Source organism: Acomys russatus, chromosome 32, assembly GCF_903995435.1.
Source record: "Acomys russatus chromosome 32, mAcoRus1.1, whole genome shotgun sequence".
NCBI lineage: Eukaryota > Metazoa > Chordata > Mammalia > Rodentia > Muridae > Acomys > Acomys russatus.
The window spans coordinates 12,118,598-12,141,805 of NC_067168.1; the positions used below are offsets into that span (position 1 = coordinate 12,118,598).

At 41.6% G+C, this 23,208-nt stretch overlaps 1 protein-coding gene across 1 annotated transcript in view; it reads left to right on the forward strand.

Annotated features, from left to right (window-relative positions):
- Positions 1-23,208, forward strand: part of Bckdhb (branched chain keto acid dehydrogenase E1 subunit beta) — a 176,794-nt gene that overhangs the window by 61,630 nt on the left and 91,956 nt on the right. Inside the window, exons 7-8 of the mRNA XM_051140803.1 lie at positions 5,011-5,108; positions 7,204-7,314. Coding sequence (XP_050996760.1) covers positions 5,011-5,108; positions 7,204-7,314 — 209 coding nt within the window. The remainder of the gene's footprint in view (positions 1-5,010; positions 5,109-7,203; positions 7,315-23,208) is intronic.

Here is a 23,208-nt window from a genome sequence, read left to right on the forward strand (position 1 = left end):
AAAGTTCCCGTATTCCTCTCATCTGAAATATCATACTCCTGTTTTCTTAGATGTCTAAGTGTGTACATGGCTGCACCCTTCCGTGCCTTTTGTTTCCTCATGAATCCTTCTTTATTTTTTTCTCATGTCAACCATCTCAGTCTCCAAGACTTCCCTCAGTGGTGCCATCCTTGGTGAGACCTCTTCGATTTCTGTAAGCAGGCTAGTGCCCCCTTCTAGATTCCCAGGGTGGCTGGTGATGTGTTTTCAATATCACCTTTTTATTTCTTGGCTGACAGTATCTTTCATCTTTATAATTCCCAGAGAAGACTGAGTTTCTTGATAGCATGAATGACTTCATCAGTTTTTTTTGTCCAACATTTTATCCAAGGCATGAATATATTACTCAGTCATTGTTAACTGACTATATACATTTTTTATTTTTTGTTAACTGACTAGATTATGCACAGTGCCTATGTATAGTCTTATAAGAATCTGTTTAAGATGGCTTATTAGAAGAAAATTGGAGGAAAAGGTATCAGTACGGGAAACGAAATGAGCTATTTGCAAAGATAATGAACTAATTCATGCCATGAATCTGTAAGTGAACACGTGCTGTGCATGCAAATGTGTTCTCAACTGCAAGCAAGTGTGGAGGTTTACAACATTCTCCTATAAAACCTGTCCTGCCTAATAATTTTGCTGTTCTCTCTTTGGCTTTATAACGACCTGTTATTTTCAGACAGTCATCCAGTCATCACTATGTATCTGTCTGCTGCTGAGCATCTCTGTGCAGTGTTCATTAGGATATGCCTACAATCAGCATGAAGGAAGGGAGTGGATTCAGTTGGCATCCATGCTCTGAGCACATGTGATGCTCCTTAACTCCTGATGCTCGAGGTCCAACTCCTGTGGCTCCTTTTTCAGAAACCACATAGCTACAGGGCAGGAATGCTAATTTGAAATAACTTTCTCTTGGGATATGTTATCATTTAAATTAATATAACTACAGAGGACCTGTGAATTTTCTCTGGCTCATCTGGCTCGGCTTTTTTACAAATGAGCATATTCAAGCTCTACTCTTACTTTCAAGAGCTTAATATTTAAACTCTGGCAAAACCAAAAACAACTTTGAAGACATCTGCTGCATTAAGCGTGGCTCCCAGAGATTGACCTGACTGGGTGTGAGGGAATGAAGACAGGACTTACACATAGATACAACATCCAGAAAGATGGGGATCAGATGGTTTGGGTTGTTGGGTGGAGAGACTGCAGCACTGTGAAGGTCAGCGTGGTTATTATATACAGTTGAACAGGGAGACAGGTTGTTACCTACAGCTAGGAGGCAGGTCTAGCTAATCTCGGTAGGAATTGTCTGTGTAGGGGAGTGGTCTTCTGGCTGTAAGCAGGAGAGGGAGGGGCCTAGAACATAGAAAGCTATGGTGGATGTTTTCTGTACCCGCTGTCAGGAGTCACACTTTTGGAGCAGAGGAAGGCTTTGCCTTCCCTCTGAACTTTACCTGGGCAAGGCTGTGGCACGCTCATGTGGTGGAGAGATTGGTTCTTGACCCGTCACTGAGGATTTCACTTGTTTTCTACAGAAGGCTTTGTGCTCCCAATTCAGTTGTAATATGCCTTTCCCTGAATGAGAGAGAGAGAGAGAGAGAGAGAGAGAGAGAGAGAGAGAGAGAGAGAGAGAGAGAGAGAGAGAGAGAATATAAAGTATTGGTTGTCATGCTGTTCCTTAAATTGCTAAAATAATGAGGCCTTAGTGTTCTGGGTAATTTATTTAAGACAACGAGGCAGTCATTGCTGGCAGTTCTTCAACGAAGATGTGCCAAGATGCCAACCCAGTCATGTCAGTGTGCCAGCCCCAGAGTCCTTATTCCAAGGGATTTGCTATTCATCAGCTGACAGTGGATTTACAAGGTAGGACAACAGGGTTCTTGCATGTTGGTCACTGATTCACAAGCAGAGTGGAATGTGTGCTGGCTTCCTGCCTTCTCTGCCGGCCTGGGGTCTTGCTGGTAGAGCATGAAGTAACAGCAGTGGGCCAGGGTGCTGTCTTTGGCCAGGTGTCCTCAGTGTGGTCTTGACTTTCATGATGGCTAATGGCCTAGTAGAACATAGCAACCTAGTTAAATATGTCTCTGTGTCTGTCCACTTCCCCATCTGTCTGTTCATTTATTTACCCACCTATCCATCTATCATCCATGCAATACTGGGTATGGACCATCAGTGAATGAACTAGAGTTAATCTCTGAACTGACTGTGTACAGTTGTATTATCTTCCGTAAAGGAACAGAGTAAATATTTTAGGTTTTAAGGCCAGTGCATCTCTGTTGCAGCTACTTAGCTCATGTTGAAAACAACCGTGTTCAATACATAAGTAATTGACATGGCTGTAAGCCAAAAGACATGCTTTTTAAAAATAAATTGACTTGTAAACCACAGTGTGCCAGTCTTAAAGTATTTGATGTGACATAGTTTGTGTGATACGTTAAAAAACTCCGTAAAGCTTATAAGTTTCCTACTACAGTTTTATGTCTCAAGTTTGTTAGCTTAATAATCATCTGCTTTGAGATTTGCCTATAAAATAAATTTTAGTAGGTTTTACCATATTATTATTTATTTAGATATATTTAAAGACCGTGTGACTCTCTCAGGTACTGGTTGCTGAAATGTGATTAGTGAGAAACAGCACAAATACATATACAAGGAATGGCAGCCCTTAGTAACACAGCATTGGTATTATCACCACTTAGTTTAACATTTTTTTTTCCTTTCTTCTAAATATGGCTTGAGAGCTGTATTTTGACATGGTCAAGATGTATTGCTAAGTAAATAAAAGAATGTTGATGTACAAGTTTTCTTAGCAGTGTGTAGAACGTGATTCTATTTGTTCAGGTAGAAAGGCAAGGTCTTTGCATATGTGTATGTGTACTTGCATACTGTGAGTACAAAAAACTGTCTTTTTTTTTAATAATTTATTTAATTTTATTTTAGTGTGAGGGTGTCAGAGCCATTGGAATTAGGATTAGAGACAGTTGTGAGCTGCCATGTGGTGGCTGGGAATTGAACCCGGGTCCTTTGAAAGAGCAGACAGTGCTCTTAACCGCTGAGCCATCTCTCCAGCCCCCCAAAAAACTGTCTTAAGTCAGAGTTCTGAGTTTCCAAACAGATGATGGCCAACGCACATGATATAGGTAAAAGGCATCTATTAAGTAACACCTTGTTCCTTTAAGTTTTTAGCAGCCAGGCTTTAAGGCTGTTTGCCTAGTAGCCACTCTTAACATAGCGGCTTCTGCAAAGCTGCACTAGTGGTCCTCTGTGTGTGCCGCACCACGGTCCCTATTGGTTCACTGGGCCTGCAGGAAGGACTTCAGAATTATTCTGAACACTTGCTTTTCCTTCATTTCTTCAGCTTCTAGGCAGAATCTACCAAGGGTCAATTTGATCAGTAGAGAGTTTTGAGTGAGACAGCTGCAAGGGAAGCGGGGGAATAAGTTCGTATAACTCAAGAGCCTGCCTCAGAAGAGGGGGAAGAGAATCAATGTGGAAAAAGAACTCAGGGGGAAAAAAAACCGGGTGCTGTTTCCAATACCCAGGAAATTGTTAGCATTGATGACTTCTGGGAAATGCTGCTTTAGAGACTGGGAAACAGAGGCAAGCTTGTATTTCATTTTCTCCTTTTTTGTTCTTTGAATGCAAAGCAGAAGTATACAGATAAGTTTCATACAACTAAGAGGTGTGGTAAGGAAAAAAAAAAAAAAGCAATTATCTCTAACACTTTTCCCACATTGTTCTTCTCACTGAGGAACTTCAGAGTTGCTAAGCTCGTCAGATTTGTCAAATTCCTACTCGATCTCATTTAAAAATTCACGTGATAATTTCTTGTGCTCGATTACATGGGAAAAAAAAATCATAGGACTGTTTCCCTGGGCTACCAGTGGTTTAGTCTTTTCGCTTTGGCCTGGTGAAACTGATTTGGTTAATCTTTGTGAGGTCGTTAAGGTGTTGCTTGCTTGTGGGTAATACTGTTCGTCGATGCAAAGTGCAAACATGAATCACGGTGACCTTAATCCTACCGTGCATTTCCCCCTGTGTTTCTTTTTTTTTTTCCTTTTTTTATTATAAATTTATTCAAATTACATCTCAGTTGTTAGCCCATTCCTTGTATTCTCCCATTCCTCCTTCCCTCCCGCTTCCCCCCCATTCCCCTCCCCTATGTCTGTGACTGAGGGAGACCTCCTCCCCCTGTATATGCTCATAGGGTATCGAGTCTCTTCTTGATGACCTATTATCCTTCCTCTGAGTGCCACCAGGCGTCTCCATCCAAGGGGCATGGTCAAATATTCCCCCTGTGGTTCAAATGCTTGTAGGCTTCTACCGGAAAGAAAACTGGTCTGAGAACTTAATGCAGTCAAACAGGGTTTTGGCAAATTGTTAATAATTTTTACGCTTCCTTTAAAATAATCCTGTGTGTGCGTGACACAGTACGCGAGTGGATGTCCATTACTCAGTGCCTTTTCTTCTTCCACTACTATTTGAGGTCTTCAAATTGAACTCAGGTTGCCAGGCTAGTGCCGCAACAACTGTCACATGCTGACCCATTTCACTGGCCCTGACTTTATAAGTATTTAAAAATAAAAGTTTTAGATTTATGCAAACAGTAACAAAGTCCAGAGAATTCCGTCCACCGCAGTTCATTTTCCTCTGTCAGCATCGTGCCACTATATGCTAAATTCTTATGCGTAGCCAATGCTGATGAGTGAAGTCGGAGTAAAAAAAAATGTATCATTAATATTTATTTGGTTTCTGACTGCAGCTGTCTATGTTTCAGCTTAGGTGATATATTTCACATGTTGCATGTATTCATTTGTGCAGTGATGTCATGGAGCTATGTAATAAAATTTATATTTTACATGAAGCTTTGAACAATGAGATCTTGTCACAGTGAGATTCTTAATATCCTTTAAAGACGCATGAGGAACATTAATTAACTTTTGTTTTTCTCTCTCATGTATTTAGTGGAACAGGTCCCAGTAGAACCCTACAAGATCCCCCTGTCTCAGGCTGAAGTCATCCAGGAGGGCAGTGATGTGACTCTGGTTGCCTGGGGCACTCAGGTCTGTAACGCTGGCCACCTGCTGAGCCCACACTGTGCTGGGAAGCTCTTGTTTGTGATTCTGGTGTGTTCTTTATGTCTCAGATGGTCTCTTTGTGCTAATAATGCTCATCCTCACCTCCAATTTTATTAAGGCGCAACTGACAGATAAGAGTGATTTGAGGTGGACAGCACGGAGATTTCACAAATGTATACTGTCAAATGATGGACCTAATCAAGTTAATTAAGAGCTCCTTACTGCAATGCATGTGTGGTGCAGACTGAGGAGACATATTGTTTACTCTGAGCAAATTTTAAGTAAATGATGCAACTTTTTTTTAAAGCAACATTTTATTTATTTTTATTTTTGATTAAATTTCTGCTTTGACAGTTTTATACACACATATAATGTTTATACATATGTATATATATATATATGTATAATATTTTCTGATTACTCTCATCCCCTAACCTTCTTTCATCTCTTTTTTCATCCTTATCACTTTCACTTCCTTTATGCCCCTCAGCCTCCTTCCTAGATTTATAACTTTTGTCACCCATTTAGTTTATCTACATCGCGTGATCACTGGGTGGAACTATTCTTTGGAGCCCAGTGGGATGACCATCTGAAAGCTCCCCATAAATCTATCAGTAGAGAATATTTCCATAGTGATATGTGGGGTCCCCTAAACTCTTCCTCCACTTATGACTGGCCATTGATAGGCGCATTCTTGTGGAGACCAAGTGCAGCCATACAGCTGTTCTAAGTTTATGGTTTCAATGGGAGTGTCGTGCCTAGAAGATGACATTTTTAAGCCCCTCTGCCCATCTTCTGGATCTTTCGGCCACCTCTCTTCCCTGAGCCTTAGAGAAGGTGGAATGTCTTACTTAGGGCTGATCACTCAGCTGTCACATATCCTCTGTGCCTTGTGCAACCGTGACTGTCTTTAAGCAGAGTCTTAATGTCGCTCAGATCGGGCCTTGAACTTGCTGTGTAGCTAATGATGAAATTGAATTGCTCCTCCTGCCTGTACCTCCCCAAATGCTGGGATTACAAGCTCTTCCCATCATGCCCAGTTTATAAACAACACAACTTTATTAGCTTGGTCATTCTGCTTCACAATCATTCCTTGGAATGCACTCATCTTGTGGCTGGAGGTTTGAAGTAATGCATGCTGGGTGGAAGTGAGGTGCCTATTCAGTCGTATTGAGATACGGAACGGGTGTACACAGCTGTGCCCATTAAACACACCTTTGCAGCTCATATTGCATATCGATGTTACATGCTGCACTGAGATCATTTTCATCCCTATATTTTGTTCCCTTACACTAGTACTTTGCGCGCTAGTGCTTTGCTGGCCATGTGGACAACCTCTGCTGTGACCCAGTGACAGAATTAGGTATCTTTCTTTGTCCTAGTGATAATCTCACCAGATGGCCACAGCTGTAACAGGAGGGCTTGGTATCATATTTCTTAGCTTTTAAACTTTGTCTTTCTGTTCTCTCCTTCCTTCCTAACCCCTCTCTCTCTTATCTCTGTCTCTCTCTTTCTCTGAGATGGTTGTCAGGTATCAGGCATGATGCTGAGTATTGAACTCAGGTGCGCTGCGAGAGCATCAAGTGCTCTTAACCATTGAGCCATCTCTCCAGTTCCTTTTCTAGTTACTAAACCCAGCACTTATCTCTTACTTTGGTGTGGGTCCTGGCTCCTTTGTCTATGAAACCTTTTTGTCTTTGGGATATCCTGATTTTTTTCCCCCCAGGTTTTGTTTGTTTCTGTTCTGTTTACATTTAGAACTCTTGTTCTGCCATTTTCCTCTTAAATGTCGGCTGTGTGTCGGCTCTCTGTACTTCCTAGCCATCTTGCCTTTGCGGCTGACTTAAGTTGCCTTCTGAGCATTTGGAATGGGTGTTTCTCCGTCTCCTCTGGTGTTTCTTTCTAACTCATTTCTAGACATTGTCCTCGTGACCTGGTGCCTAACATCCCTAAGACACATTTATGAGTTCTCCCTGCAGATCAGTTCTCCAACTGCAGACAGTATCGTGATGAATGATGCTGCCATTCAACCTGTCTTTCAGCTCTGAATCATTCTCTGTGTCTTCTCCCTCCTTTTCAGGTCCATGTCATCCGGGAGGTGGCTTCTATGGCACAAGAAAAGCTTGGAGTGTCTTGTGAAGTCATCGATCTGCGGACGATTGTCCCTTGGGATGTGGACACAGTTTGCAAGGTAGAAGTCACGTTTGCTGGGTATTTGCAAAGAGCCATTTCGAAGTTGTGAGTTGTGTGTGAGCATTTTTATACTTTTGCACTTGTGTTATGGGTGCAGTAGGTGCTGTGTAAAGACCTTGCTGCTCAGAAAACCAGATTGCTTTAGATGGTCTTCATCCTCCCGTGGTTTTCTCTGTTTCCAATATCCCAATGCTGTCCTTTATAGACAACTGAGAGTGAATTCTGTGAGAAACAGAATGATGCAAAGAAAGGGTGTCAGGACTGTTGGGCTCTTCTGTGCAGCTGCCTCCTTCCCGGTTAGGTTCAGCAAGCTGGCTTTGATTTAGTGAGGTCAATGGTTTGGCTCACTTCTTAAAGGCTTCTCTCTATAATCAATCACTTTATTATTTAGTTATTACCTAGTTATCCACCTTGATCCCGTGGACCACAGACTGAATGTAATGTTGTGGGATTCTGGCTACTCTGGATTAAGTTTCTGTCCTGCTAGTTAGATGAGATTACGGATACTCTCATCACTAAGTCATTTTACATAGTTTCCTTTGAGGAATAGAGCTGAGTTCTCAGCCACCTGTGTATATGATTATGTATAACTGGCATCCTGCACCTTGACTTTTGGATGGTGTATATCAGTCCTCACATTAGTGACTGAGGTTTTGTGCTGATCTTATATACTAAAAGTCTAGGTAACAATTATGGCTATTTTTCTTCTTTTCTGTATTTGTTGCCATAGTAAATAATTCTTGGAGCATTTTGTGTTTGCTATTTTTAAAATGTAAAGATGTTATTAATTCCTTGAGAATTTCATATAATGTTCCTTGGTCCTATTTACCCCTCTGATTCTTTCCAGATCTACTCCCTCTCTGTATCCACCCAACATTGTGTCCTCCTTTTAAAATTGATTTTCTAATTTTTTTAATATTATAATATAATTACATCATTTCCCCTTTCCCTTTCTTCCCTCCAAATCCTCCTTTATAACCCTCCTTGCATTGTTGCAAATTTATGGCCTCTCTGTTCATCATATATTCATAAATATATAAATGCAGCTACTCGGTCTGTATAATGTTACTTGTATGTATGTTTCGGTTGATATGATCTTCCCCGGGGAAGACTATTTTTGACTGCCCTTGACCTTCCCAGGTGCCTGTATTTCTTTTTCTTGGGCTAAGGCCTCTTGGGGTTCCCCCCTCCTTCCCCACCCCACTCCTGTTCTCATTACATGTCTGTTGTTCTTGTGCAGCTCACATTTGGTCTGCCATGTTGGTGAGACTTTATAGGTGGAGCTTCTGACATTACCAAGAGGCATGGTCTCATAGCACGCTCCCTGTTCCTCTGGTTCCTCTTTCTGCCCCCTCTTCCACTATATTCCCTGAATCTTATGTGTGGGAGTTGTTTTATACCTATACTTATCAGGACTCAGCTCCACAACTCTGGAGCTTTTGATTGGTTGTGGTTTTTTCTTTAATGCTCTTTAGCTGTTGCAAAGAGTAATTTTCTTTACAAGGGGTAAGGACTACATTTATCTGTATGTGTGAGACGTAGTAAAGAGGTGACTATAGGCTCTCATCCAAGACTCATGACGTCATATGTCCTGGGTGGTTGGCTAGGCTTCCAGGACCAGGCATGATTCCCTTTTTGTTGAGTGGGCCTTAAATCCAATTAGAGAGCTGTTGGTTATTGCCAAGGTATGTGAGCCTGTATTGCACCCTTAACGTTATTGGTCTATGCTGACTGTTGTGGCTCACAGGTATTGTGGCTTTGTAGATTGTTGGTTGCTTCTCCCCATTGGAAGATCGCACGGTGCCTCCTGGTGCCATTGAAGTTAATCTTCAGGGAGAAGACATTCAGGGCACTTTCAGCTCAGGGGCCTCTGTACCCTGTTTCTGAAGTGTACGGTGTCTTCAACAATATGGAGTTATCTTCCACCTCTGTGGGGGAAACCAAGGGCAGTGGGAATAGTATATAATACTTTGGTAGTCTCTTGAACAACCTGGCCAATGATCCAAAGGATGGCTTCTCATGTCTGGCACTGGGATTTTTGTTAGCTGGTTTTTGAATCTTAGAAGGAGTATTGTCAGCACAGATGAGAACTTTCATTAAAACTATATGTGTATTTATATACAGACATATGCATTACAGCTTTTTCTTTAAGGTTGTTAATAGTATGATTCCTCGTGACTTTTTTTCTGGCTCTACTTCTCATAAAGAGCTCACAGTAAAGCTATGTGGGCCTAGGATTTTCTTGATATATGGTTACTGGAAATGAACTCAGTTCCTAACACAGATAATGACAATGAAGGTTTTCTAATTCTTTATTTATTAATTTTAAACAATTTTGTATGTTTATAGGAATTTTATCCAGAATTTATTCATAAAACTGTTAGGCATATTTAATCTGTTTATATTTATTTAATTGGTTCTGTGTGAGTTTACATCTATCATCTACTGTCTGTTTTTCACTGACCCCAGATGTTTTTTTGTACATATTTCATTTGCTCATTTGTAATGCTACAAATAGTATTACAACAGCTATTTGCAATGTACAGTTTTACTAGCTTGCTAGATCTGCAGTCTTTTACTATTATTTCACTCATTACACTGGGGACTATAACACATACCCCTGGTTATTGGTACAAAAATGTTGTACTTCACTTACAATCTCAAAACTGGACAGTTGAGTTCTTGCCATAAATTAAAACTTTTCCTTAATCCTAAGAGTTTATTTGATAGACTCCAGTACTATGATTCCCTGTGCATCCTCTGCTGTGCATCCTAGAGGAAATACATTCCTACACATAGATACATATACCACTAACACACACTAACCCAACCCGCATATACATATATATGGGTATATACACACACACACATATATGTACATATACATATATACACATATACATATATATATACATATATACATACACATATATATTCTTTCAAACACACGTGTACTCAAACGTATTAACTGACATGTATGCATATACACTCAGGCAAATACACATACATTCAGTCACACATGTACACACATACAGTAATACATACATTCAAACATTCAGTCGCATATATCCACGTATATACCACTAGACATATTCACATATATTGTCACACACATGCTACTACACTAATACATATAGCCACATATAGTCATGCACACACAAATATAGTCACACCCATTCACAAATATACACATATATACTCAGACATAAACATGTACACACACATACATACACTCACATATACATGCTGTTACGCATAAACACATTCACCTATACAAGCACGACACACATTTACTCTCACATACATAAAAGCAATCATACATGTATACTCAGACACATACCTATATACACATTCACACACACACACACACAGACACACTTTCTTCCACACACTCACTCATACTCACAAATCCACACACTCACTCACACACATCTTATAAACAATTTGCCAGGGCTAAGGAGAAAATAGAAACCATGAACTCTCCCAGAGTCACTTTCCTGTGCAAGCTGCTGAGACACGTGGTGTATATATTATTTTTACTTTTCATGACATTTGCTGATTGAGCATGCCAAAAGATGCATACATGTGTTGGTTAACACATAATGAATAAGGCAAAGGAATCCAGTTTTGTTCTCTAACGAAACACAGCTACTGAAAAATATGGCAACATTTAGATGTGTATAGAGTTCATAGGGATGAGGAAAAGCTTAACTTGAATTAAGCAAAACAAAAGCAAACACACACACACACACACACACACACACACACACACACACACACAAAAACCACAAAAAACCCACAAAGCTATTGCTTTTATATGCTTTGGTATAGGGTCATCTTTATTCAAATCATACTAGGACCTGAGGTGATTACTTCAGGGTGTAAGAGCGCTTGAAGTTCTTGCAGAGGACCCAAGTTTGGATTCCAGTACCTACACGGTAGCTCAAAACTGCCTGTAACTCCAATTACGGGGGACTAGATTCCCTCTTCTGGCCTCTGTGGATACCAGGCACATACACACACAGGCATGAATTCACGAAATAAAAAAAAAAAGAAATCATCTGTAATTCCCTGGGGACAAGGCTAAGCATCAAACAATTTTCCTTTTGATATCATGAAAGGAGACAGGAGTTGTACGAAGAGAAGTGATAAAGGGCATCACAGACAAACCCAAAGCCATCAAGGATTGCCAAGCTGCCTTCCACTGTTGAATTGGAGGGCCATCAACGAGAAAGTAACCATGATGAAAGTAGCTCAACACAAAACCAAGATGACGCCGCTAACAAGCCAGAGGCCTCATTCAGCAGAAAATGCTTCTCCTGCCTTTCATCTTCCTGAGGTGAACGGAGCCTTTAGGACAGTGGCTCTGCCATCTAAGATCATACAAAGATGCAGCTAGTACATCTGGTAAAGGAAGGCCAAACCAAATTGACAGAAATGCCAGTATTTCCCTTTTCTTCCTCTGCTGCCTCTCTTTGATTTCATGATACTAACTTAGTATGTTGTATTGATGTTTTGCTTTAAGGGGGTTATACATCCTTTTTGAATGTAGAAGGCACAAATACAGTTAAATAAAATTCTAAAAATAATTTACCTAATTACAGAACACAGGCCCCTGCCTTCATCACACCAGGACCAAACTTTGTATCTCCTTGCTGATACAAGCCCAAGTGGGAAAGACGGTAACTGTGATTTGGCTAGGTTTTGACAAGCTATATAAGGGTTTACGATACTGTTAAAAGTATTTGTAACCAATCAAGTGTTTGACTGATGTCACCTGGGTTTACAGAAACCCTTACTAGTCTCAGATCTACTAAGTCACATCACAACCTTCTCCCAAGAGTATCTTGCTCTGCACTTTTGAGACCGTATATCTGCAGATTATTTTCATGAAGTGGTCTGTAAAAACTACGAGAAAACCAGCATTGGGAAACCCTCCTACTTTATTCTGCTAAATGGACATAGTATTAAACTGACCAGTAGTGACCTTTATTGTTACACCCATAGATTAACAATGCATCTCTCAACCTTCATCAGAGGAGTTCCTATTTACAGCAGGAAACAAGGAACCGAGAGAGCCATCATTGGCCAAAGTCCAGAGAACAGGGACTACAGGATGTTTAGCATTAAGTGAAAGATATCTATGAACCCCCTCTTCAAGGCTCAGGGATCATTACAGAAAAGGGTACAGGGAGTGGGTAAAAGCCAGAGGGTATGATGGATTACAGGGAAACTGTCTGGACACAGCAGGGCAGTTGTACATCTGAACTTACAATGTTTGTGACAGCATGTCCAAGACCTGCACAAGCCCACTCCAAAAGAAGGGACTTGAACATACAGTCACTTCTAGGGTAGTGGAGCTGTTGGCAGTTGTTATCTGCTGGGGGTGGTGGAGGTGGGTGGAGTCATTTTCACCTATGAGCACAGCTCCTGGTAAGTTGACCTTGTGCTGGTGGAAGCCCACAAGTCTAAGAATATTTGAGCAGCACAAACTGGCCTTGATGGGTTTTTAAAAAAATTTCTGTGCTTAGTTTTTATGGTTTTGCTTTTCAGTTTTAATTTTTATGTGGTCGTCACTGTGCATTTTTGCCTAGCTATGCTTGAGAACTCAATGGTCATGTTTTGTAACGGAGACACGTGCATTGGTCGGAGAAGACTGGTCTATGGTATTTTCTCATAAAACAGAAGCCCATGTTTTACTGTTCAGACCTCGCTCTATCAGGCTGTACGTTAGCTGCCTCTTCTCCTGTCTCATTTCTGCACTGCAAATGTGTCACTGCCATGGGATTGTTTTTTAGCTGGAGCAGATCTGAGTGGTCGATTCCCTTTACCAGGCCGGCCTTCCCATGGCCGAGCTGATTGGCTTCCGTTCTTCATAAACACCGTTGTGTGTTGAAGCAGGGCTTTTCTCTTTTGAGTATTTTCTGGTACAAGATTGTGTCACAGCTTCCTTTGCTCCCCTACCCCCACCCCAAAGTTATGTGTACTGGCTGGCTTTATGTGTCAACTGACCCAAGCTGGAGTCATCGCAGAGAAACGAGCCTCAGTTGGGGAAATACCTTCATGAGACCCAGCTGTAAGGCATTTTCTCAATTAGTGATCAATGGGGGAGGGCCCAATCCATTGTGGGTGGTGCCAGCCCTGGTCTGGTGCTCCTGGGTTCTATAAGAAGGCAGGCTGAGAAAGGCAGGGGAAGCAAGCTAGAAAGCAGCATCCCTCCATGGCCTCTGCATCAGTTCCTGCCTCCAGGTTAGAGCCCTGCTTGAGTTCTTGTCCTGACCTCCTCCAATGATGGACCGTGGGCAAATAAACCCATTCCTCCCCAACTTACTTTTTGGTCATGGTGTTTTATCGCAGCATTAGAAACCTTGATTCAGAAAAGATCATAAAAGGGTATAAACTTTACTTTTTCCATTCTGCCGCCTTTCTGTTTTAGCACCCTCTGTTAAGCATCATTTCTGTGGCTGACTCTGGTTGTCCACATGTGGGAGTAGTTCTTCTGTGGTCCTGTGTCAGGGGACACTGGTATCTTGGTGTGTTTTGGAGCTCAGTGATCATAGGAGTCAGGCAATGTGAAGTAACTCAGTTGTGTTATGGATGGAGGGTGACTTAAATCAGTTGTCCCTGATGTAACATTGTTCCTCTCTTTTCCGGACAGCCTTTCTTTCTATAAAATACTCTCCTGGGACGCTGCATAAAGACCGGACAAGTGATAATTGGCAGGGTAGGTTGGGGAGGGAAGGTTCTGAGAACAGAGAGGTCTCAGTAAGGAAAAGGTGGTGGTGGGGTGGCAAGACTGCAGCCTTGGTAAATAGCTGTGGTTAGTTCTACGCACATTGAAAAGGACCAAGATTGCCTAGCCTTCCCCTATCGGACCTGGGGACATGTAACTCTAACTTTGCAACCTTTCAACATAATTTTCATTGGGTTGGCTTAGATCAGCATTGATGGCATTTTTAAAAATTAAGGTTCCTGCCATGAGCAGGGTAGTAATTTGATATTGGTGCTTTGTACCGCATGGCTGCACACTGGATTCATGGGGAAACTGAGGCCTTTTCTCCCGAGTCCCTGGTGGACAAACACTGCTCATTGGTTTATATGCATTTTAAAAATGGCATTTTGGACTTAATTGAGTAATTCAGTGACTGAAAGCTACATATTTTGCTTGAGGCTGTGTGTGTGCAACAGAGAGGCAATAAGCTAGAGAGAGAAAGGGAGAGAGTGGGGATAGAGAAAGAGTAAAAGATAAAGGGGGTATAGAGAGAAAAGAAGGGAAAGGTGAGTGCACTGAGAATGACCCGAGTTCACAGACTCTGCATTGGGGGGGGGGGGGAAGGTGGAGCGGTTAGTAACTGACCATAGCCACTAGAGGCCTCTCTTAGGCAGGGTTTAGGGTGAGGATCACTAGATTTCCATAGTGGGGTCTGACTTTGTCATAGCCAACTGCGTATATTTTGCATTACAGTTCTGAGTGAATATTCTGTCAATAGTTTTATTCTAGGGTATGGGTTGTGCGGCAAGCTGCGTGTATAATTAATTTGTATATTAGTGGACGGATGCTCAATTAGATTGAGGTCAACTAGTGAGGAATCTCGCCTCTGGAAAAGCTCAAGTAAAAGTTATAGGCAAAGAGTAACTGGGTGAAATGATGCGTCGTCGACAACACAAAGATATTCAGGTGTAAAGTTATTGATTTAAAGTGTTCTGTTTAACTACTGGCTGGCTTATTCTGATCATCAACCTCGGTGGGGGTGGGGTGGGGTGGAGGAAGCCATTTTAGGCTGTTTGTTCAAAATTGCTTCTTTTCCTTTTTCATAGAAAAGCTACTGTGGAAGTGAATTTGGAAAAGTTATTTAATAAATGAGTTTAGACTTATCTTCCTGGAAAGGAATTTCATGTCTGTCTTCAGGTGTAGGGAGACTGAGGGGCTCTTGTTTATTTGGAGTTGATTGTGAGGTAGATTGAGTTTACAGAGAGGTTGATCAGGGCCACCTGTCCCTGCCTCACAGAGCAGTTGGTTGTTCAAGACCAAAACAGGAAAATGATGGTGGATTGGGACCCAATCTTATTGTCAGGTCATCTTTCCTGTGCTTGATGTCCAATTGGCTGAGGTACCGACAGGAGCAGGGTTCACACTCTGGTCTTGTAGTATGGCTGCTTCACCCAGTGTTCTTCCTGTACCCCATGGCCAGCCAGGTGCTCCTAGGTCCCTCAAGGCAAGGACTTGGCGCGTATTTGCTTGTTTGCTAGATGGCAGTAACCATTAAGAATGTTTTAACGGCTATTTTGTTTGTTTGTTCAGTGTGCACATGCGCATGAGGGTATGTTTGTGTGAGTGCACACCGGGACAATTTGTAGTGGGTATCAGGAGTTGAACTCAGGTCCTTAGGCTTGACTGCAAGCAACTTTACCCAGAACCATCTTGCTGGGCTCTGTGAAGAGTATGTACAGTATAGTAGATGCTCATTATATATTCACTGATGGTCTCATTGAATTTTAAAACAGCCTGTGGTATTTGATCTTTGAACAAAAGCAAATACAGGAAATGATACTTTCTATAGGGAATAAGAGTGCTGGGAATGTCACGCATGCTGCTTGGTGCATTTTTGGTTTGACTTTTGGTCCAGATTTAGATGTGTTTAAGATAAATAGCTCTAGGCTTCAACCTAATTTTGTGTAATATATTCTGCATTATAGGGTGTAGCAGCATAATTCCTGGTGAGAGGTAAATGAAAATGGTTAAAAGTACACCTTATGCACATCTTTATTATTCTCAACAGTTCTAATTAGACACCGTTGTCTATTTTATAGGTGAGAAAATTGAGTTTGGAAAAGATGGGCTAGGAGGTGGGATGAGATGGATGACTTTGACTCTAGCCTTCACTTTTCTCACACAGCATACAGCTTCCCAAGCAAAGACGGAACAGATGTTTTACATAGTTTGATTGGCGATGGCTGATTGGCGATGATTTGTGTGCACCTGGAAAGTATAGAGGATATATTTGGCAATAGAAACAGATCAATGGAGAGTGGAAAGCTTTTCATTTTTGTTTCATGTTGGACTCCCTCACCTCCATTTATCCCTTTCTGCTATGGTGTGTGGTAGGAATTATCATTCCAGTTTTAGGGAGAGGGAAATTGAGTGTCAGGAAGATTAGAAACTTCTGAGTCACTTACCTAGGAAGTGCCTTCACTGTAATCCATCCCCCGGCCTGACACTATCATAGAGCATCAGTGCCTCATGTTACTATACTTCTTACAATGAAATTATTTATGCTTTGAAAACGATCACTTGCGAGTTTTACTGATGTATGCTGAATTTCAGCTGAGAACATATTTTATAAGATTTCTAGGCATTTCCCCAATAGTTACTCACTTGTATAATGCTTCTAAAATATATGACAGAAATACTGCATTGACTTGGTCAACTCAAACTAGAATCATTCCTTCTATTTGATAGTATATGGCTTTTTCTTTTTACATAGTCTTGGAGAGAGAAAAATTGTATGACTATATTTTTCTGTTTCTTCCTTTCCTTAGTATATTTGAAAGTGCTTATTTACGTATTAAATTATTTGAGTTGGACTCAAGAGTTTCGTTTCATTTAAACTGTTTGTTGTTGCTGTTCTTATTTTTGGGCTTTTAATTTCTTTTGCTGCTGTTCTGAACAGCAATGGAAAAAAAGAGATTCACCACCTTGTCTCCTGTGTTCTTAGAAAGAAATCTACCACCTCATGTTGATAGTTGTAACTGGCCACCCCCTTGTGCTCTTCATTTAGCATTTGAGGTGTAATGTAAGACATTTAGATTAAAATTTAAAACAGGTATTGTTATTGTTGTTGTTGTTGTGTTTGTGTGCACATATGGAATGGCACATTCGGTGGTCTTGTGGAATTGGTTCTCTCCTTCCACATTTGTGCAAGTTCTGGGATTGAACTCCAGGCTCGCATAGCAAGTGCCTGCTGCCGCTGAGCCATCTCATAGGCCCAAGAAATCTAAGCGTGCTGACCTTTCGCTCTTCTCTTTGATGGCTGTTTAGTTCACTCTCTTCCACTAACCCTGCACTTTCGTGCACTAAAGCAGCACTTAAGCTGTCATGAGAAGATTTTCTCACCTTTTCCTATTACAATGAGACCCCAGTTTTAAGCATCTAACTGTGATGATTTAGCTTGGATAGTTATAAAACGTTCCTAAATGTTTTTTTCTTTTAAATTAATATTTGTTTTTTAAATTTATGTATTTTTGATGAGGTCATATGTTCTGGTTGGATTTATTTATTTATTTATTTATTTTGTCAGCTTCATACAAGCTAGAGTTGTCTGGGAAGAGGAACCTCAGTTGAGAAAGTGCCTTCATCCACCCCCCTCCCCCCAGCTCATAGGGAAACCTGTGGGTTTTTTCTTGATTAATGGCTGATGTGGAGGAGCCCAGCCCACTGTGGGAGGTGTTTTCCCTCAGCAGGTGGTTGTGCACTCTGTGCAGCCTGAGCAAGGCATGAGGCACCAGCCAGTCAGCAGTGTCCCTGCATGGCTTCCTCTTCAGCTCCTCTCTCCTGGCTTCTGCCTGACTGCCCTCAGTGAAGGACTGTTACCTGGAAGTGCAGTGAACCCTTTCCTACTTGAGTGGCTTTTGATCATGGTGTTTATGACAGTGTTAGAAGCCGTGCCTAGGGCATCATGGTCGAATCATTATTACTGTGTTTACATTGTTGTTGTTGCTTTTTCTTCTATTTATTTTTTTTGTCAGCATGACTGTGGGTAGAATAATTAAAGTTAATTGTACTTTGTACAGTGGAGCTTTATGCAAAACCCTGTTGTTCCTTTCTGGCCCGGCTCTCTGAACACAGCTACCATTAGCCACTTCTCTGTTTTGTTCTTCTCATGGCTATAGCTGATATGCTGGACAAACCTTTCGAAACAGATGTTGAGACCCACAGCCAAACCTCAGGCAGAGCTTGAGGAGCCTTGTGGAAGAGTGGCGGAAGGACAGAAGGACTCAGAGGGGACAAGAACTCCACAAGAAGACCAACAAAATCAACGAACTTAGGCCCATCGGGGTTTATAGAGACTCAAGCACCAACCAAAGAGCAAACATGGGCTGGACCTAAGCCCCCGACACATATGTAGCAGATGGGCAGCTTGGTCTTCATGTGGGTCCCTTAGCAAGTGGAGCAGGGGTGGTGGTGGGAGGAGGCACAGGGGCTGCCTCTGACATGGAGTCTGTTGCTTGCTTTAGGATCACTTTCCCTTGCCTGGGCTACCTGGGCTGGCCTCAGTAGAAGAGGATGTACTTAGTCCTAATTTGACTTGATGTGCCCATGTGCCGGGTTGGTTGGTATGGGGTGGGGGGGGGTGGTGTCTCCTTTTCTGAGGAGAAGGGGAGGGGAGGATGGGTGAAGCGAGTGGGAAGGTGGGAACGTAAGGAGAAGAGGGAGGGGCTGCGATTGGGAAGTAAAGTGAATAAATGAACTTAATAACCTGTCTTCCAGAGCCCTCAGATTTGCTTCCACAGCCCTGAGCACCCTGCTCAGGAAGTCTCCACCTTGTCTCCTCTGACTGCCCCTGCCCTGGCTTCTCCCTCATGGTGCTGGGCCTTCTAGAGAACTGATCTCTTTAAGCACAGTGCATGGGGTGTCCGGATGCTTCCTTGCACACTGTGTCCCCAGGTCCTTAGCAGCCTTCTCTCAGTACTTTGAAAATAGTTTTGCTCTATATTTGTGTCATATTGGACAAGAAAACTTTTGTAAATGGTTTATCTGTGTGTTTGTTTTTTTGAAAGTTTTATAGTTTTTCTTGCCCTCGCCCCCAATCTAATACTGAATGTTGCAGGTGTGAGTGTTGTAAATGAAAGTCTCTTTCATTCATCTTGTTTGTTTTTGTTGATTTTCCTTTGGGACCTTCTTACATCCTTTTGTATAGTTTCTTAAGAAAACTACTCTTTTTGGCTGCATGAAAAACCCATTTTGGATTTCCTGTGTCTCCTATCTGTCTTAGCTTCTTTTTTTTTGGCATGTTTTAAAAACAACATTTTTGTCTGTTATCCTCAATTTTTTCAATTCTTTCTCTGGGTATTTTAAATTCCAGGAACCAAATCTTTCTCTCCACTCTTTGTCTTCGTAGGGCATCGAATGATTATGTAAGTTAGCTTTTCTTAAAGGCACGCTCTATAAGTTATATTTTCTCAATCCTTTTTGGTTTTTGTTTTGGTTCCTTTGGTTATCCTGGGCATGTGTACTGGTATGTATTCTACGTACCTCTCTCTCCATGGTTTTTCCCTTGGGGAATGCTCTGGTTTGTGCTTGGGGTAATAGATGAAAAGTCCTTTCTCACCAGCAGAGTCTGCCTGAGATTAGGATGGAGGGAGACTTCATCTTTGTCAACAATTTTAATAACTATCAGAAACTGGCTTCTTAGTAGGGAAAAGTAGGACAATTGATAGAGCTGTTCTCTTTCATTCTCAATGAAACAGTTTTTGGCAGGGGAGTGCAGTACCGAATAATTTGGTACTTACAATAAACACACTATTGTATTGTAGTAGCTAGTTTGGAGTTGTTAATGAAATGTGGTCCCAGCTGTTTTTGAACTGTCCCCGTATCTTAGGCTCCCAAAGTTTGGAAGTCAGGCCTGTGTCACCCCGCGCTCTGTTTCAATTCCTTTTAAAATTAAATTTAACTCCAACTGATCTATAAAACATAAAATTTGTACAGATTAATGAGGTTATATTCTCAAGTTTTGCATCTACCGTCTACATCTGTTGATGAGCTTGCCCTCCCCCCCAGAGACATTAGCTTCCTCTACCCCAGTTTCTCTTCTGTCTCTGGGATTGAGTTTCCTCGGCTCTTGTTTACGTTTTTTATTATTGCTTCAGTCTCTTGTGTGTAGTGATCACTCTGCCTCCCAACTGTGATTCCTGTTTTTACTGACAAGGTCCCACCTGCCCTTTGCACTCATTTCCTGTCAAAAGCATGCACTCTGTCTTGACCTGGAAGGCTCTCTGGTATGTTTTCTCACTTCTTAACAGGAAGTTTCATGATTTCTGCATTTTGGTCTATATAGTATTTCCTCACTAGCATCTTATTCATCCTATTTTTTGTGTGTGATTTTTATTTTCAGATATTCCAGCTTGGTATTGTATTCTGCATTTAAGTCAGATTTTATAACTTTTAATGTATGAACTTATATTGTTTTTATGTAACTGGAACTGGAAAGCTCCAAGAATTGTTTGAATTCTTCGTTAGAGAAAATGAAAAATATTAGCTTTTAAAATAAGTTTATTGAAAAAAAAATATCAGAAATTCCCAGTACAGTATTTATTTTAAAGCAAATAATTTGGTACTTACAATAAACACACTATTGTGTTCTTTTCTAAGTAGCTAGTTTGGAGTTGTTAATGAAAGAAAGTTAAAACTGTCTTTCTTAAGCAGTGAGTCCATCATGTGGTCCTTTTAAAGTTTAGGTAGCAGTGGTCATAGATCATCAGCTCAGCGGGCAGCAAGCTTAGCATTCTGTCATTCATAGTGCTGTACCAGATGATAATGTCATACGTATGCTACTCTAGCGAGTCTTCCATTCTAAAGCCCATGAAGATGTACTTGTGTGACCATCCACTGATGGAGAGCCAGTCAGCCTGAGTGAGACAGGTTGTTCCTGCGATAGAAGTTCTGGTAATTGGTTACCCTGTAGAAGAAGTTGATCGCTGCATTTGTTTTGATCTTTTTAAAGGCTCTTTTAAGAATTGCATTTCAGAGTCAACGGCCAAACTCTGCCAAGACAGAGTAAGCAAGTCTTCAATAGCTCCTGCTTCACAAATATGTCTGCCAGATATAATGGGCCAGAAGGGTGAAGATGATGCTCCAATGTTATAGATAGAGAGCTCTGGGTGACTGTTCAGGTAGAAAACATTCTCTGTCATTTTCTCATTTTGGAAGCTGCTAATCTTCACTTCCTGTTTACTCAGATAATTAATTTTATTTCTTCTCAAGTCTCTGAAGGGGTTGAAGACCAAATAGTTTAGTTTTATAATTAAACTTAGTTGTTTAGGGGTTAGGTAAAACATTCTACATTTAACAAAAGGGAAGTCTACATTCTTTCTGGGTGGAGCTGAGATGTGATGAGTCTTAGAAACCACAGCGGATGGTCCCCTCTGGGGACGTCTTCTTCTTCTTCTTTTTTTTTTTTTAATTTTATTTATTTTTTTTTTATTAATTTATTCTTGCTACATCTCAATGATCATCCCATCCCTTGTATCCTCCCATTCTTCCCTCCCTCCCATTTTCCCCTTATTCCCCTTCTCTATGGCTGTTCCTGAGGGGGATTACTTCCCCCTGTATATGCTCATAGGGTATCAAGTCTCTTTTTGGTAACCTGCTGTCCTTCCTCTGAGTGCCACCAGGTCTCCCCCTCCAGGGGACATGGTCAAATGTGAGGCACCAGAGTACGTGAGAAAGTCATATCCCACTCTCCATTCAACTGTGGAGAATGTTCTGACCATTGGCTAGATCTGGGTAGGGGTTTAAAGTTTACCTCCTGTATCGTTCTTGGCTGGTGCCTTAGTTTGAGTGGGACCCCTGGGCCCAAATCTGCCTATCATAATGTTCTACTTGTAGGTTTCTAGGACCCTCTGGATCCTTCTACTTTGCTATTCTCCCATGTTTCTCTCATCTAGAGTCCCAATAGGATGTCCTCCCCTCTGTCCCAGTTTCCTGGTAAGTGAAGGCTTTCGTGGGACATGCCCCTTGGGCTAGTATGCAGATATAAGTGAGTATATACCATTTGAGTCTTTCTGCTTCTGGGTTAACTCACTCATTATGATCATTTCTAGCTCAATCCATTTGTCCACAAATTTCGGGAATTCCTTGTTTTTAATAGCTGAGTAGTATTCCATAGTGTATATGTACCACAGTTTCTTTATCCATTCTTCTACCGAGGGACACTTAGGCTGTTTCCATGTTCTGGCTATTATGAATAAGGCTGCTATGAACATGGTTGAGCAAATTTTCTTGTTGTGTGCTGGAGCATCTTCTGGGTGTATTCTAAGAAGTGGAATAGCTGGGTCTTGAGGAAGCCCTATTCCCATTTTTCTGAGATAGCACCAGATAGATTTCCAAAGTAGCTGTACTAGTTTGCATTCTGGGGACGTCTTCTAATTGGCTTTCCATCTTCTTTCAGCCCGTGTTCAGCCTCTCGTCCCGTTTTGTCCCCAGGCTCCTCACATCCAGCTTGATGGGAGCAGATATCCCTGTGTGTAGTAGTTTCTGATCTCCCCTGTGCCTTGTCTCTGTCTCCTTCACAGCTAGTACATGTAGTTGCGTGCAGCACAGGCAAAATACATCTGCTTGTTGGGTTTTTGAGAGAGGCTTGCTGCGTGTAGCTCTGGCTGGTGTGGAGCCCACTAAATAGAGTAGGCTGACTGTGAACCTAGGTGATCTTTTTGCCTCTGCTTCTCAAGTGCTGGGATTATTAAGAGGGCACTACCACTTCCATCTCAGAGATTGATTTCTTCTCCCACGATATTTAAATGTTTTATTTATCCAAGATGAGGTATTTCAGTGGTTTGGTTTTCTAGCATTAGGCAAAGCATTATGAAGAAGGTAGGAAAAAGCTCTCTAGGCTTTTTAAAAGTGGATGTGGTAAGGCCCCTGCATAAAGAGCACCCACACTTACTCTGCAGGGTAGAAAGCATTCCCTGATCTGGCTCCACCAGCTTTTGCTGTATACAGAATCCCAGCCAACGTCTGTCCTTGGTGCACATGTTAGGCTGAAAGCAACACCTAGGAAGATGGGGTTGGGAGGCATTCTGCTGACAACACTAGAGTGTTGGAAAGACCCAGAGCTGATCCATTCACTGACAGCTGATGATGATAGGAGGTGACGATAGGAGGTGGTGGAGTGAG